This window comes from Stegastes partitus, unplaced genomic scaffold (assembly GCF_000690725.1).
Source record: "Stegastes partitus isolate 25-593 unplaced genomic scaffold, Stegastes_partitus-1.0.2 Scaffold34, whole genome shotgun sequence".
Lineage (NCBI taxonomy): Eukaryota > Metazoa > Chordata > Actinopteri > Pomacentridae > Stegastes > Stegastes partitus.
In genome coordinates, this window is record NW_007577765.1 from 401,180 (window position 1) to 418,723 (window position 17,544).

General features: G+C 40.2%; 2 protein-coding genes across 4 annotated transcripts; both read right to left on the reverse strand.

The window, feature by feature from the left end:
* Positions 1-4,163: 4,163 nt before the first annotated feature.
* mtdha (metadherin a) lies at positions 4,164-12,280 on the reverse strand. 3 transcript variants are annotated; one of them, XM_008301019.1, is made up of 12 exons: positions 11,877-12,280; positions 10,885-10,983; positions 10,550-10,661; positions 10,037-10,198; positions 9,828-9,878; positions 9,348-9,521; positions 7,863-7,943; positions 7,616-7,681; positions 7,367-7,494; positions 7,093-7,203; positions 6,867-6,966; positions 4,164-6,670 (listed from the first exon to the last, which is right to left on the reverse strand). In XM_008301019.1, exons 1-12 carry the CDS (start codon positions 12,222-12,224, stop codon positions 6,603-6,605), a joined length of 1,500 nt encoding a protein of 499 aa, XP_008299241.1. In that variant the 5' UTR covers positions 12,225-12,280; the 3' UTR covers positions 4,164-6,602. The 3 variants fall into 3 exon arrangements, with proteins under 3 accessions (XP_008299241.1, XP_008299232.1, XP_008299227.1); XM_008301010.1 differs by having other exon boundaries at positions 7,863-7,940; positions 9,804-9,878; XM_008301005.1 differs by having other exon boundaries at positions 9,804-9,878.
* A 235-nt stretch (positions 12,281-12,515) lies between these two features.
* rrm2b (ribonucleotide reductase M2 b) lies at positions 12,516-17,520 on the reverse strand. Its single transcript, XM_008300991.1, has 9 exons — positions 17,312-17,520; positions 16,636-16,800; positions 15,498-15,614; positions 14,980-15,113; positions 14,188-14,282; positions 13,941-14,074; positions 13,628-13,732; positions 13,313-13,426; positions 12,516-13,047 (listed from the first exon to the last, which is right to left on the reverse strand). Exons 1-9 carry the CDS (start codon positions 17,393-17,395, stop codon positions 12,895-12,897), a joined length of 1,101 nt encoding a protein of 366 aa, XP_008299213.1. The 5' UTR covers positions 17,396-17,520; the 3' UTR covers positions 12,516-12,894.
* Between the last annotated feature and the right edge of the window lie 24 nt (positions 17,521-17,544).

Genomic DNA, 17,544 nt, shown 5'->3' on the forward strand with positions numbered 1-17,544 from the left:
GTGACCGCAGGAGGCTCCTGGCCGGGATCAGAGGGCTGGATGAGGGATGGGAAAGGCTCCATAATCACACTGAATATATTCCTCCTCAGCTCTCTCTTTATGCTTTTTAAAGAGCTAGAATTTTACTTTAATGCGTTTCAAGTCTTCCCATAATGACAGTTTCTTATTAGGCCTACATTATTTAACAATAAACATATGGATTTCTTATGTGTGTTGATTTGCTCTGTATTCTTTTAGGAGCTGTGGTTATTACACTCACTCAAGTAAATTCAGTGTTATTTCTAAGATAAGATGAAGTTTACTGATCCCTCACACATCACAGCAACTACATACAAGTGAAGCCCAGTAAGAAACAAGGCAAGAAGTACAATAAAGATAAAAAACTAAGATATAATAAAGACAGTGTACATCTTTCACATGTGCAGATATGGCATGATGGATGATGGAAGATGCACACGGTATATAGAGCTGTTCCTGCATTTATAACGAGTGTTTCATTACTGTTATTGAACTAGAAAGGTTATACAAAAAGAAAACAGTTCTACATTGTGTTGAAGAGAACTTAAAGAAAGTATGTCGTCTCAATGCATTTTACATAGTAAGATGAAGACATTATAAATTTCATATAGAGAAACCCAACAAATCCAAAGTTTCCTTTCGATTCCCTGTGTGCAAGCATTTGGTAACAGTGGAAAGGATAATAACAACAATAATATGTTCTTTATTTATGGAGCACTTTTCTGAATCCAGATAACAAAGTGCTGCACAAGGCAGCAAACAAGAACACACAAGTCATGAAATCATCAGACAAAAGCACAACATGGTGTACAAAACCAACATAAGGCTGAAGAGGGAGGAACATTATTGAATTAAAATAAGGAAAGACTGTTTGATAAGGTATGTTTGAAGAAGAGACTTAAAAGAGTTTACTGATTCAGTCAGCCTGATTTCCTCAAGCAGATCATTCCAGAGCCCTTTAGTTTTTAGCTGGGAACAGACAAAAAACCTCTGACTAAGGATGTTAATATGCGTACTTGTGTCTAAGGTAGTAAATGTCTGAAATATAACTGGAGAGAGGCCATGAAGGGCTTTAAAATGAAACAGTGAAATCTATCCAAAAGCATACTGGGAGCCAGTGTAAAGAGGTTAAACAGGAGTAATGTGTTTGTGTTTCTTGTTAAAAGCTTTAGTTCTGAATTATCTGTATAGTTTTCCAGGAAGAAGAAAAAAAAAGAACTCCTGCAGAACCAGGTTAAGCCATAGCCATCTGCCTCGACCGGTCCAGGTGAGGGTAAAGAGGGAGAGAACGGAATGGCAGACAAAAAACAATGCATAAGAAAATAATTAACACTTTGGAGGTCAGTGAAGTCAGTAACTGCAGATCAGAAACGTGAAGCTCCAGATCCAGAGATACCTGCAGAGAGGACAAAAAACAAACTACTGGGGAGCAAAGGCACAAATGAAGTGACATGCAGTGGTCACATAGAAATGTACAGAGAGAGAAAGAGGAGGGGAGAGGAGAGTTGCTCAGTGCATCATGGAAAATCCCCCAGCGGTCTCGGCCCATAGCAGCTTAACTAAGGGATGGTTCTTATATGTGTTGGACAAGTTCAATACAGCTAAAAGTGTAATGAAATAGAGCATACTGCTAAAATGCTGGATAACTTCATCTCTTGTCATCTCTAATAATTTAAATTCAAACGGTACTGACTCCATAAACTATGATGAGGGGTTCACAGCAGATTTTGTTCATTACACAGCAAAACTGGGTGGGAGCTACTCTCATCCATTTTCTCTTTCTGCTGCTGCTGACTCCCATTTCTAACCTGCCACATGAAGAAAACGTTGAAAGAAAATGCAGCCTTAAGCATCACCAGACACTTCTGGTTGTTTCCAGTGATTAAATCTCAGCAGATGTCAAAGAAATGTGTCACTTTAGACCTTAAATGCAGCACTTAACATGTTAAAAACATAGGCAGCAGGAAATTCTGAACATGTTTTAGCTGCTCATCTCTAATACAAGACCAGATTACAAACCAGGAGAGGAGGGAAACTTTCTGGAAGGTTCCCATGAACTCTGTTACATGAGTGGGCAACTGGCTTGTAACTCTGTTTGAGAGAATTAAAAAAAAAAAATACACAACTGAGGCACAATATGAACTGAGATGATAGGCTGAGGCAGGTGCTGCTACATAAGATTTTAAGGCCCCGTCTTCATGTTTTAGGAACCTCAATATTTAAAACTATTTTGTGCTTTCATCGTACCTATTTCTAAATTAATATGTTAGTGTGATTAACTTCACAGTAAATCTGGGGAACAATGGGTTAACAAAGACCCACCAGTTCCTGTTTGCTTCAGATTCCCTCACAGCCTCTTTAAATAAGCTGCCAAATAAGGATAACCTGGCTTGATTTATTACTGACAGCAGATAATTCAACTCAAATTACAGCAGTGTTGTTACTTGTCTGAAGGAAATGAATGAAACAAATATACATCAATGAACTTCATCAATTCCTGAACGAGACACCAGACTTCATTTAATGTCAGTTTGCGTCTCTCTGACTGCGCGAACATCCCGGACCAAGCGTGACAGATGGGCCAGTGACCGCAGCTCTAAGCCCTGGTGGGCGGACCGCATCACCGTCACATTAGGGGATTTTCCTCTCCTGCCATGACTTAATACAGACCAGACTGCCACCTCTTAAAATGCTGGAACGCAGCACGAAGACAAAATCTCAAACTCGTGGTCCATCATCCAGTCTTAAAGATTTGTGACAGTCACATTGACTGTCGGAGGTTTTATGTACAGACTCTGACGTAATGACCGGAAATACAAAGCAGCCTGTTTTCTAAAACGTAATGGGTTAAATAAATAGATGTATTTATGTCTTACTTGTGTTAGCATGCGAACATATAAAGCCCGTGGGTTTCAGACTTGGGCACTTTAGATAAAACAGCATTAGTTCATTTTCCTAGCAGGGCTTTGAGCAAACACAGTACCATCCATCACAGAGTGACCTTCACCATTAATATATCTGCTTTTCATACACCCAAACAAGAAAAAAATAAGCACAACAGTCCCCCCGGCAGGCAGGGAAGAATAAAAAAAAAAAAAAAATCCCAGTGAAATGAAGGTGAATGGACAGTGAGCCAGAGATTGTGGGAGATTAAAAGCTGGTAAATCCTAAATGAACTGAGAGATAAGGGATGGAGAGAGGGATGAGGCGAAGGAGGTCAGGCTGTGTAAGCGTGCCACGCGACTGCCTCGCCACATTGACTGAGGCAGCGGTTCGGCCTCAGGAGGGTCACTGCAAACTGGGCCTGCCTCAGGCCTGCTATACTGACACAGATGCGCACTATAGCACGCAGCGAAACCGTGCTGTATTTATCACAGATTTGGGATTAGATGGACAACGAACATGAAAACGTGCACGGAGGTAAAGCACCAGTGAAGAGTGGTGCTACAAGAATAAGCCTTAAATTCATATTTAAAGGTTATTGTAGCAGAGATATAATTAAAATGAGTGTAATTATTAATAAACACCTAATCTTGCCCACAGAATCCCCAAACACCTTGTAAAATCCCCTTTCTCTATATCAGTGATTCTCAAACTGGGGGTCGGGACCCCCATGGGGGTCCCAAGATCATTTCAGGGGGTCGCCACATCATTGTAAAAAAACAAAAAACAAAAATAAACATAAACTAAAGCCTACATTTATGAAACAAATTTGTATTAGGGCTGTCAAAATTAAAAGTGTATACTTGTTTCAGTTCCTTTTTCGGACTTGTTAATATTATGATTTGATTATATGATATTATTCTTTTTTGCTCTTTTTAAAATTATTTTCTTTTGTTTTTTTCCTTTCATTTGTTCGAAATAAATTCAATTCAGTCATTTATTCAAAAGAAAATTAACGTGTTAATGTAAAGAGATTAATCTGTGGAATAACACATTCGTTTTTAATGCATTAATACATGAACAACAAAGTTATTACTCGTGATATATTAAAAATTCAAACTGGGGGGTCACAAACACAAACTTTTGTTATCTTGGGGGTCAAGGCTCAAAAAGTTTGAGAACCACTGCTCTGTATTATGTGGATGTCACTCGGGTTATTTTTTTAACCGTAGGGTGGATAAAATATTACAGTGACAATGTGATATCAAGCATTTGTCTTTTAATTTTCATCTTTACCAAACAAACATAGAAATATCATTTGTATCTCCTCGATAAACAAAATCATTCACAAAAACCATTTCCTAGAGACAAGTATATAAATACATTGATTGAACAATTTTACTCATCAGTAAAAACTGAACGAAAGGGCACCTGAAGCCACGGTGACACATCATTTTGTCCGCTGTGATCTACCAGGTCTACCAACAACTACCACCACCACCAGTTGATCGACACCTTGATGCACTAAGGCTCTTTGCCCACAGGAACCAAAACAAAAACAGAAGAACATGATAAAGTCCTCTAAACTGGATGCCCACAGAAAAAGCTGCAATTTGTCTCTTTACAGAAAGCTATTACAGTATATATACTGAGTGGTACTCTAGGACCAAGTACTAACAGTTAAAGCAAAAGATTGATCATTTCATTTTCATGTACACGAGTACTATTATCAAAGTCATGCAAAAATGAAAGTAATTCTGACATCAAAACTTGCAATTGGATGGAAGCTATAAAAAAGGACTCCAATGCACTTTCTATACAACTACAGGTTAAGGCAATGGAATTAAATTCCTTTTGTATATGTGTAATTGTTCATGTGTGTGTGTGTGTGTGTGTGTGTAAATATCTTGTTTAAAACCAGCTTGGATGTGGAATTAAAGCTGCTCTATGTACGTTTTCATTCTCAGTTTAAGTCAAAAACATTTCACCTCCCCGTCATAAATCTCGGAAGTCAAGTACAAACTCAAAAAAAACCAAAAAAACTTACACATTTCACATTCCGCAAGAGTTAGTAAAAACAATTCATCGACATCAAAAGGAACTCAGTACAGCCTTTTGCACAGTGCAGTTACAGAACTGGAAAAAGCCCTTACAATCTGTACATATGGCATGGCTTTTTCTAGCACAAAACAGGAAGAAATGGTTTTTAATTTAAAAGAAATCACAAATGGAGTGCAGAAAAATCAACATAAAATCTAGTCAGATAAAGATTCTCGTGGTGATAATGATGATAAAAGCAGAGGGAGACACTTCAACAGCGTTACTGCTTCTCAACCCCTTAAACTTCGGATTACAGTGCCTCCTGGTGGTTCATATCAGTTACTGTGGTCTCAGGGGGAACATCAACTAATCCTCGGTGTAAATCCAAAATCAGTTTATGTCAAAATCCCTGCTGTCTCCCTTAAAAAGAAATTACAACCTATGAGCTTTCCATTTTTTTTGCAAATGGTCAGCTGGTTCCAACAGAATCAGGCTAAATCCACAGCTTCCTGCGATCTCGCTCCCGAAAACACAAAGGCACAGACAGAAGTGTATTTAACCATATTTCAGCAAAGTGTTTGGAGGATACAATTGCACGGATGGACGATGAAAAGGTGGATTATGCTGCAGCAGGAATGACTGTGTGGAGAAGTTTCTGTGGTCTTTTGAACACCACAGTAACTGACATAGACCACGTTACAGCTGCCATTCACTTTAACCTACGTATCCTACAAGCAGCCAGCGTTTTGGTGTCATTGTTACATAAAAGCATCAGTTTTAGGGAATATGACATTAAAAGATAAACAAAGCTATCTTAACACAACACTCACATGCCATGTAGAGAGTTCGGGATAACTAATCATTCTTCCTGCTCATATCGGTTGTGTTGGAATGCCTTTATTTGATTATAGATACAGTGCCCTTGTGTGGTGAAAAAAAAGACATCAGGTGAAACTATTTGTTTAAGAACAGCCGAATCAAGTCTTGGTATTAACATGTAAATGTATCACAGAGTATCCCTCCAGCACAGCAGGGCAAGAAAATACTGTCTGGAGAAACACAAAGAGGGGTTTTTGTACAAAAAAGACCATTACTTTGGAAAATATCCATAAATTTCAGAGGTCATGTGAGTGTCATATTGAGATATTTTTGAATAAAACCCTTTGTACTCTGCTCCAGAACATCTCAGTAATCCATAAAGCGGCAGCAGCATTGCAAACAAAACAAAGTGCAACATTCTGGGGAACAATTACGTATGGTTCTTTTTAAACTTAAAATTTCACACAACAAAAAATAAAATTAAAACCCGTTTTGTAATTTTGGGTTAACAATTACATACAGTCTTGGAGGAGGAATATATAAAAACAGAAACACCTCTGATGCCATTAAACATGTACCTCCACTAAAAGTCCACCTGACCTGAAACTCCACTCTGGTTGCAGTGTAGCAAATAGTGCAAATTAGTTAAGTTTTCAGTCCATAGGACTACATTTCTTCGCTATATTTAGCCAAGCAGGTGATATCTACTGCTTGCTTTGTTTTCATTTCTGTAACTGATAAACTGTTAATGTATCTCGGAAAGACACTGTACCTGGTAATTATTGCATGTGACACTTTTAACAATCATTTGCATATGCTTTGTTTGGACCTGTGGTGTGACTTCATGTTTCTCTTCGGACTTTTTTCTTCTGGGAGGGTTTCGGAGGCTCCACAGTCTGCTCAGACTTCTCTGCAAATAGATAGAAAAGGAGAAAAAAAACTGAGGAGGCTGCATTTAGAACCACGTCCTTCAAAATCCTTTTGAACATACGGACATTAATTACAGCTTGTGCTTTAAGTACATTTTTAGGAAAGAAAAGGGATTAAATGCACAGCTATGAACAGTTTTTACTAAAGTCTCTCACAGATTTGAAGTCAGAACCTACTCTGAGACGAGGATATGCTGGTATTCTGCTTTTTGGAGGACTGCACAGGAAGCTCTTGGAGTTTGGGCGCCGCATTGACTATCGGCGCTGTGCTCACCTTCTGCAATCAAACGAAAGCAACGGCATTACGTTACAGGAGGTTAATACGTTTGATGTGACCACAACCAAACAGATAAAAATGTTTTGCAAGATGCTGATCTCAACGGCTCAGTGTTTCGTTTCTTGCCTGAGCCTCAGATGCAGCTTCCTCTTCGCTTTTCTTCTTCTTTTTCCTCTTCTTTTTAGATTTGGAGGCTCCTCCAGATGGATCCTCAGCGTCCTTCTCGTCCTCTGACACCTGCCGTAACAAAAACACATTCAAAGTATTTCAGATGAAAATTTACCTGCTGACAGATTATTAAATAAATAAAAAGTTGTTAAAGTCTACTGAGGTCTTGATTAGGGATGATTTAGAAATGTACACTATTAACAGCCATGCAAATGTAAAAAAATATTAAAACCTTGTTGGGTAGCGGTTGTTCCTTCTGCAGAGGAGCTGGTGTCACCAGAACAGGAGGCTCCTCATAGTTTCCCCAGTGCTCTGCTGGGGCATTCCAGTCAGAGCTGGGATCTGCTGCTGCCATGCCGTCTAAAAATAAATAAAAAATCACATTAAACACATGGAAGTCAGATATAAGAAAACCCTAAATGATGCTTTGTCTTTAAACAAGGAGCTGTTGTTGAGGAGGGGGTGACGTGTGGCTACTTACTGAATCCTGACCACTGATCATCCACATGGCTCGCCCACTGCAGCTCAATTGAATTTGATATGCGCTCTACAAGAGACAGAAGGTGGTTAAAAATGTGAGGGAGTTAAAAACAGTAATCCAGCCGTGACTATAACAACACTAGAGGCTGTTGAAGTGGAGCAAAACAGCATTAGACCTTCTTTAGAGAACACATCCAGGGAGCAGAGTGTGGTGGGTGAAAGTGTTGGCAGTTAACCTCAGTACCAACCTGTGGTGTTTAGTCCCAGCATGGAGAAGGACACGGGGTTGAGGTCAGGCTTTATCCGGCCATCAATTCCAGTCCATGCTGCTGGTGACGGAGCACAGAAAGTGAGATTATGTTGGTGGAATGCTGTTCTGGCAAACAAACAGCACAGCTAAGATTTGGCATGAACAGTCTAGATTTCTTTTCAAAAAATTGAAGCAAGAACTACAATGTTTGTAGCATTTGTCAAGGTTTCCCCACTGATGTCTACACACCCAGACATCAAATCCAGCTAAATCATGACTACATTGAACACCTCACTTTGGTTTTATCAAAGATTGGCCTAAATCTTTATTTGACTTTGGGCAATTTCAGTGCCGTCATGTCACGTGCATTGCCTTTTGCTTGGTTTACAGTAAATTGTTGGATATCTACACAAAGGACAAGGGTTTTTGCTGAAATAAAATAACCCAGCAGAATATTTACTAAGTCTATATATTTAGGAGAATCTCTGTTGAGGCAGCAGTTAATTTAAATTTAGACTTTCAATTATTTAGTTGGGCTGCAAAGTGGAGCAGTGGTTAGCACTGTTGCCTCACAGCAAGAAGGTCGGGGCAGGAGTGAGCGGGCGTCTCCGCCATCAGCCACAAGCGGTCACCGCACTGTATCCGGTGGCGGCTGCTGCTGCGGTGGATTATTCAGAGATCAAAATTGATATCCCGATTCCCGAACAGCGAACAACTAGTCAGCTATTCAGCTATTTGGGGTCCAGCCCTACCCCTGCTCCTACCCCTCTAAGTCAGCTGGGATAGACTCGACTCCACCCCCCCCGCAACCCTAGTGAGGATTAAGCGGTGTAAAGATAATGGATGGATGGATAATTTTACTAGTTCACCAAATGTTAGTTCTACCAGTACACTGATAGAACTTCTAATCAACTTTCATTTTTTCTTGCAATATCACATTGGCCCAGCAGGTGGCTCAGTTGCACAGGACCTTGTAAATGAAACAGTAAAATTAAATTCAATATTAATCTTTGTGGGTTTTTTTTTCTTTTGTAAAATTTCAGTCACCAAATTGATTGCGTTCATTGTTACGGTGGCCTGTTTGGACACCAGAGCATGGTGAAAAAAATGGCTTTAAGGACACATTATCTCACATGATGAGAACATGGCTCACATTGTAGATCTAAATGTGATTATAGCTGGAAGGTTTTAGGGCATTAGCGTCACCAGTAGTGAATGTGACTACTTTTAGACACCTTCATATCTGAGAGTCAGCAGTTGTGTGAGTGCACTACACATGTGGCGTGTCCCCTAACCACTCAGCAATTGGGTCACCCCACCGTCAGCACTTTCATCTGAAAATCATTTTTCACTTCAAATTTAATGTGTTAAGAAGACATCAAGCTATTAAATCTCACTGCCCTCATGCTGACAGACTGCACCGTGCTCGACTACACTATCAGTATTTGTGGTGAACAAAGTTCTGCCCAGGTGTAGACGGTACCTTGTGACTCCTGCACCCACGGCTGGGGCTCAGGTTGGGTCCTGTAATGAGAAGCTGTGGGGATGGTGCTCCATTTGGCTCCTTCCATAGAACCCATCTGACCCGGGATCTTCATGGAGAGATCAGTCCAGCCTCCACCGTTGACTGAAGGCTCCTCTCTCCAGCTGGAGGACACTGAGAAGGCAGCAAACAGAAAAAAACATGTCAGTCAGCAGCAACCATTACTGAAAATATGCCAGTGGAGTTCTTAGTAGGAAAATTAGCTTTCAGACCACAGTAATTACTTTTGGAACTGCTGTTTGAAGGCATGTTTATTTACAATAGAGTTCCCAGCGAGATAAAGTACAATTTTCCATGAACTGCCACAGATTTTTACGCATGACAGCTTTAAAATTACGTCCTTCATCTTATCTTGTAAGTAGTTAAATCTTTTATCGGGAAAATAAATGTACACACAGTATTTTTTAGCTTTGTCTTTACCAGCTCCACTGGCTACATCTGCCTTCCCAGTGGCTCTTGAATGCAGGGACTCTGAAACAAGTTTAGAGGGAAAAAAATCGCTTTAGTGGACATGCAATATTACAAGATAATTCCTATCTGAGTTTATGAGAGGACTATTCATATCAAGACTGCATATTACATTAAATGAAACTACATCAGAACAAAGTGTGTTCCTTCTGGGTAAGCACCATGGTTTCCTCTGTTCTTCTTAGTAGGTGCTGTGGCTGCAGGTGCCTCCATGTGGGCTTTGGGGGCTTCCACACCTCCTGGACTGCCAGAGTCCTCAGAGCCCTTTTCCTTCCTGCGCTGCTGCCTCTTTTCTCGGTTGCTGACTTTGGTCTCCCACGCACCTGGTTGACAAACAAAGCAACACAGAATGCTTGAGTAACTTGGTGTTCAAGACAGTAATTAAATAGTATTTCAGATAGTTGATTTCTGATTAAATTTGATCATTTCTATCATTAATGGGGCAGTTGTGGCTCTGGGTCGGATCAGTGGGTCGGGGGTTCAAGCCCCTACAAGCTGTCACTGTAGGGCTGTAATGTATTTGTGGCAAATAAAGTCTTCTTCCATTCAGAAATGCTTGCGAGAACAAGGAAACTGAAAGACAAATCTAGAAAGTGAGGCTAAACATGAGAGACATGTACCAGTAAAACCTGAACGGTCAGTTTGACATTTCCTTCACATCAGTTGAGATTTACCATCATCAGGCTCCTTCCCATCGTTGGTAGGCACATGCTGAACTGGTTTCACTTCCGTCTTGGTTTTCTTCTTGTTCTTTTTCACCTGCGCTGGGGCCTGTACCTCGTGGACCTGCGCACAGACAATTAAACAACAAGGTCATTGTATTTATACGCATAATTTATAGTCGTTGGAAGCAATGCCACGTGGCAAATCTGATAAGGAGTGGCAGCGGAGTTTCAGAAACGCTTTGCTAATAACGAAACTGTCTTGCAACACCTCATGAGAATTAAGTCAAAAGGAAAACTTGCTACTACAACTACTATCAGTTTTTGTTTTTGATTCCTGGTCTTACTTTTTCAGCTTTAATCTGCGGTGTGGGCTTGGAAACTGCTTCAGTCACTTTAACTTCCTCTTGGGCCACAGTTACTGGCTGTCCGTTGGACTGAGTTTTCTGAAAAGGAGAAAGACGGACATCAGACAAACAACACAATGTTCCAATCTAGGAATTCATACACAAAAACCCAACCAACCTGCCTTCTCATTCATGTGTTTTATTTACAGAAAACTCTAGTTATTAATGAGCTTTACTTCCACCAGACTGATACATGAACATGGGGGTATTTCACACGTAATACACTTTTATAAAACTATAATTCTTTACATCTACAGCTAGCATGACCTGTTTGGTAGCTGATAATCTCTATATGACTGTATAGTAACACATGAGTGCTGTGGACTGAATGGTCTGTTTCTCATAGTAGCTGGCATTTCCGTGTGAAGAACAAGTTGATAGCAGCTGTTCTTATAAGAGTTAAAACAAACAAATACACACGCAATTTACACGTTTTAACTACAATTTATTAAGCGGACATAAGAAGAAAAAAAGTTAATGCTCCAGGTGTGATTTTAAACGTGTTGGCTAATGATAACGTGTCAACCAGCTAGCTTAGCCGCCGTCAGTGAGGTGTCAGTGGGCTACAAACGCAGCTAGTTAACATCCCTTTCTAGACATTAGCATTTAGCTCAGTGCCGTATTTATGTCATTTTAAGTGGGTCACGGGATTGTCCCTGGATGGCTTAATTTATGTTGTGTAAACAAAGCGGGCTGTGATGCTAGCTAACGCTAATTCATGCTATGTGAGATCGCCAGGTTAGCCTGCTAACTGACTTCAAACTTCACGGCTGTTATTATTAAAATAACAAACAGGGATAAACGTTTGAATTAAGCTAGTTAACAGAGGGAGCACTTTGGTTTAGCGTTAACTGTTTGTGGATCCACTAATGAGTAGCCTGTCATGACTGAGCCACCGTGATTCGACAGCTCCTCAACACTACCTGCTGTACCTTCTCAGGCGCTTTCTTTTTGTTCCTCTTCTTCGGTTCTTCTGGCTTGGCAGTTTTAACAAAGGTGGCCTTGCCGGGATCACCGCTGCCTTGTGTGACCGGGGATCCCCGCTTTTTCCCGACGAGCAGCCCGCCGCAGACAGCGGCCCTGGACAGACCGAGCAGCAGCAGCAGACCCACCGCGGCCGTGGAGAGGATGACCCAGGTCGGGTACAGCTCGGGCTTCAGACCCAAATCCACCCCAAACTGAGCCCGGACATATCCCTGACCCGAAGACAGGAGCTCCTTCAAACGGCTGGAAAGCAGCTCGGCTTTTTCCAGCGCAAAACCTTGCAAGTCCCCAGCCATCTTTCCTAAAATGCGTAAACACTAGCTGTTAGCTATCATTTCCAGCATCCGTATGCTAACGGAGGAGTGGCTAATCTAATCTGACTGCTGGGAGAAATCTCAGTGAAACTACAGTCCGCGGTAATAAAACACTGCCTGTGACCCACAAGAAGTCAGTATTAATAGCATAATTAATAAATGTACTCATATCAATGTCATGTAGTTGTAATTGATTTGCAACTAGAGATGAAGGCTGCTGTAGGAACATAATTCAGTAATAATACATTTAACATACAAGAAAGAAACTATTTACATCTTACAAAACATTTTATTTTACATTAAAATGACAAAATGTTAAAACAATATACCGTAGAAGCCAGAACTACAAACTCTATGAAACGCCCATTCATCATTTATCTTTATATCATTTAGTTTTCTGTTGTATGTCAACATCCAAACAGTCACAAGTCAGCTCTTTATATCCCCAATAAATTCTCCCTATTATATAAACAATACTGGAGGTGGAATTTTCTACCTTTTATGCCAGAAAAGTAACGAGCACAGCATTATTTTTGTGAAACTATGACAGTATTGACACAGTACTGTAGGTAGTTTTGGTCAGTAACTGCCTAAACAAATGTAAATAAATAAGTGAAATGTAACAAACATAAAACAGAAGGTCGGCTCGGTTTCAGAAGTCGGCATCCAGTGTGAATTCATCGTCCATCATGCTCGACATCACTCCGAATCTCTGATACTCTGCAACTCGTTTCTCAAAGAAGTTGGTTTTCCCTTCTAGCGAAATGGACTCCATGAAGTCAAACGGATTTTCAGTTTGGTAAATCTTGGATTAAAGAAAATAAGAACAGAAGAAGAGAAAGAAGGGTTATTTCCAGTCACAGTAAACATATCACAGCATCTATTTACACTATTCCCATGTTATTTTATTATATTTCTTTAATCAGATGATGTGCAGAAGCAATTAAATGTCTTTTTTTCTTTCTTTTTTTTTTTAAACATAGCAGCTACCACTGCACAAAGAAAGTTTGAATATTACTGGTTATTTAGCCTTAATTACACCTATTTTACAATTATTTTCATAGAATTACCTTGGCCAGTCCCAGGTCAGCGAGTAGCCGGTCAGCCACAAACTCGATGTACTGCTTCATAAGACAGCTGTTGATCCCGATGAGATCAACGGGCAGGGCCTCTGTCAAAAACTCCTGCAACGTCACACGGGATCAGTAAATGTACAGTTTACAGAACAGAAGATTTTGTTCTTTAAAAATAGAAATGAAAATCAAAAATTAACGAGCTGTAATTGTTCTGTTACTAGGTGAGTCAACACTGACAAAGTAAATGGTACACAAGTAGCAGACGTATACTATCAGTGTGTAGTTTTGGTTGGGCGTATTTCCACCAACCTGTTCAATGCTAACAGCTTTGGTGATGATGTCCTTAACTCTGTCCTCTGATGGCTTCTTCACCAGGTAGCTGTACAGCAGGCAGGCAAAGTTGCAGTGCAGACCCTAGGAAATGAAACAATGCACATGTCAGAACAGTGTCAGAATCAGTACTCACATGCAAACAGTCGCGACATTTAGCATCCAAACTACCTCAAGAGCAACAAAGACACTTTTTAAACTTTGTATAGAAGAGTTTGCAGCTGCACTCACACCTGAAGGGTCCATTCAACACATTAGACTACATGTATTTTTAGATGTTAATTTATCTCACCTCATCCCTGCTGATCAGCTCATTGGAGTAGGTCAGACCAGGCATCAGGCCTCTCTTCTTTAGCCAATAGATGGCAGCAAATGAACCAGAGAAGAAGATGCCCTCCACAGCTGCAAAAGCCACAATTCGCTCCCCTGGGGCCACAAAAGTCCAAATTACAGTTAACACACCAAAAATGAGAAGTTCCTTGAGACCAGGGTTGTTCACTATATTTAGTATCTTGTGTTAATTGTCATGTCTTCCTCACCAAATGTGGACTTGCTGTCATTTATCCACTGGAGGGCCCAGTCTGCTTTCCGTCTCACACAGGGCATGGTCTGGATGGCGTTAAACAAATAGTCCCTAAGACACATATGTTATAACTGATTAGAAACCATTTAACATTACGAGTTCAAGCATGCATAACATATCCAGTGCTCAGAAAGTCCCTATGTCTTGTTCATGTTTAATTCATATCCAATAACAAACTACAAACTTTTTTTAATCTGGAAAACTAGTCTGCGAACAAGAGTTAATGTTCCTAGATGTATTTATTACATTTCTCCCTTATGGTCATTTAATTTGATTTGATAAATGTCCTTGAGAGCTTTAACACTACTGTCTAACCTCCATTTTACCAGATGATGACGTCTAATTAAGGCAACAAGATGCATCGATATAGAGCAACAACCCATTAAGTTCAAACACTTTTTCTAGGCACCGTACATAGCTTGTTGCTGCATGAAATTTCTGTATTTCTAGATTGCGGGTACATCAGAGCTGCTGCAGCTGAGAATACAACGGAAATCAACACAGCGTGGCGTTGACTTATCCTACAAAGAACAGGTGCAGGTCTTACAGTTTGTTTGAAATCTTCAAAAAATAGCTAAGCTGACAGTTGTGTCTCACTGCAGCAGTATTAGAATTCGTGCCGTCATAATCACAAAAAAAAATTACAATAAATAAAAAGAAATTCCAAAAACTAATAGAAAAATTGATCAAATCTGGCCTGAAACCTGCTTGGTGTAAAAGTTAGTCAGAACTATCTTAGGTAACTGACCTCTCCTTCAGGTCTCTGATGTAAGTGTTGATGAGCATACTGTACATCTCGGAGTGAACAGTCTCTATGAGGATCTGGAAGCTGTAGAAGGAACGTGCTTCAGGGATCTGCACTTCCTGGCTGAACCTCTGCACCTGTTAGATAAAACACAAATACCCAAGTTTTTCTTTGTGTGTACAACTCAAAACTGAGACAAAAACAGTTGAGCCACAATGAGTAGACCACATTTCAGTTAGGATGCCATTTATATTCACATTAACAAACACATCGAGTGTGATAATCAGGTTATTTTTCAAAGAAGTACATTTTGCAGGTTCAAGAAATACTTACTGATGGCTTTGGAACATAACTAACCTGAGCTCTTTATTTTATTTTTCAGTTACTAATACATTGCTTTGACTCTACAAAGCCTTACTGTTTAGTGGGTGTATTAGAGAACTGACACATCTTTTATTCTCTTTATTCAAGCTACAACACACCTGCTACAACTGAGAGACATCCCTCTAACCCCCTCTCACCAGGTTCTCGTTGACGATACCATCACTGGCAGCAAAGAAGGCCAGAACATGAGAGATAAAGTGTTTTTCCTCAGGCTTCAAACAGTCCCAGTGCACCAAGTCTTTGGATAGATCAACCTGAAAGACACAATACCAACAGTACAACTGACGCATCGGTTGCTCAGACATTTCCTGTGATGGCAAACTGTGGGGGGAAATTCCCTAATTCATCATTAGATGAGCAAATACATGTACGTATGTAACAGAGTCAATTATGTAGCAGCAATATGTATAAAAAATGTATAAATACAATATGCAGTGTTATACAAATTTCATGTTAATAGTTTCACATAAGTAGACTAACATGTGAGATGAAAAAAGTCAATACAAGGAAAGTTTACACCTTTAGTTTATTTGTTAGCTTAAACTTATTGTGTGATGTTATTTGTGCGGTGGGAAAAAGTTTGTGACCATAATTGACAGAAGGATTTGAATCTTTAGCTCTTTGGTAACATACCTTTAGCAGGTATGTTTCTGTATTTTAATGTGTTAAATACAACACACCCCGTTTAACTAATGTATTCCATTGAAAAGCACCAGATGGTGACTGTTTTTGACCAGAGGATTCTATTATTTACCCCGTCTTTGGCGGAATAAACAGAGACCACCTCCAAAGATATCTTGGTGACCAGTCCCATTACAGTGTTGGATATTAAACCATGTAAGTTTGTGTTAAAACCTCAATACAATGTTGTTCCCGCTGCTTTTATACAACAGCCTCCCTTCAGTTACATGGGAGGTATTTATTTTACCTTCACCAGACTGACTGCACAATGGATTTAGTAAGTTCATTTTTAATCGAATAAAGTTTATTCGTGTAGCACGTTTTTGGCTGAGTTGGCCAATGTTTAGTACATGCTAGAGGACAGGTAACACGTTAGCCACTAGCCTTGATCGCTGAACAGTTAACAGCAGCTGTTATGAGGATGTAAGAGGCTTTGAGGTAGAGTCGGGGGCACAGAAGTTCTCAAACGCACCCAGGCAACAACCCATAGCGTTATAAATACACAGAAGAACCTTAAAATCATTTCTGTATTTAGCAGAGCTGGCTGCTTGGACAGGTGTCATTCAGTGAAACACAAATGTTTGCAACACCCACCTCCTCCACCGTCCAGAAAGAGGCCTGGGCCTGCTTGTACATCTTCCAGATTTCTGGGTACTGGATGGGGAAGATGACAAACCGTCTGGGGTTCTCTCTGAGCAAAGGTTCTTCCTCTGTGTCCGAACCATTTTGGCAGTCTGTATCTTTCTCTTTCAAGGCGTTCTGCAAAGAGTCAGAGACAGTTTAGGTTCTGCTTTGCTATAACTTTATGGACTGTTAAACAAATGTATTACGGATTGGTCCTTTAAGTACAGAACTTCTTAGTGCGCTTGCGCATTCCGTGTTAACAAAACAAAGGACATGACAGTTACATGTTTACAAAACAGTGGGTTTTACGATGTGTTTACATTGAAAGCATTTATCTCCCTACCTTTCGGTGACATTTTTTAAAAAATATTCTAGCTCAATTTTCACGGTTGTGTTATTTCCTCCGACGCCATACATCGATCCTCAGAGCTAACACGAGCAGGCAAGGACAGTTGAACAGTTAAGCTCGTCGTTAGCCTTAAATGTTCAAGAAATGTAACTATTAAACGAAGCAAGGCTAAAATTAATCACTACTAGGTGGTTTGTCAGGTAACGTTAAAACATAACCCAAAATCTTACAGCCGTCACCTTAGTTTCTGCCCTACATACTGGATGCTGTAGCTACTAGCTTGACTGAATCACTCACCGTTTCTTTAACGTTATCGGACTGTCGACTAATGTTCAATAAATCCATTTCCGGGACAGAGGGCTTTTTCACCGTCGGTGTCATTCGGAGGCTGAATTAGTTTTCTTCTAGTTCTCCAGTAACCCCATACCACGTCCTCGTGTTGTGAATGTAGCTGTAGCTGTGGAGGTTTAACATTTAAAGTGACTGAGGTCGGCCACTTTCACTGACTGAGGGAAGCAGCGCCTCTAGCG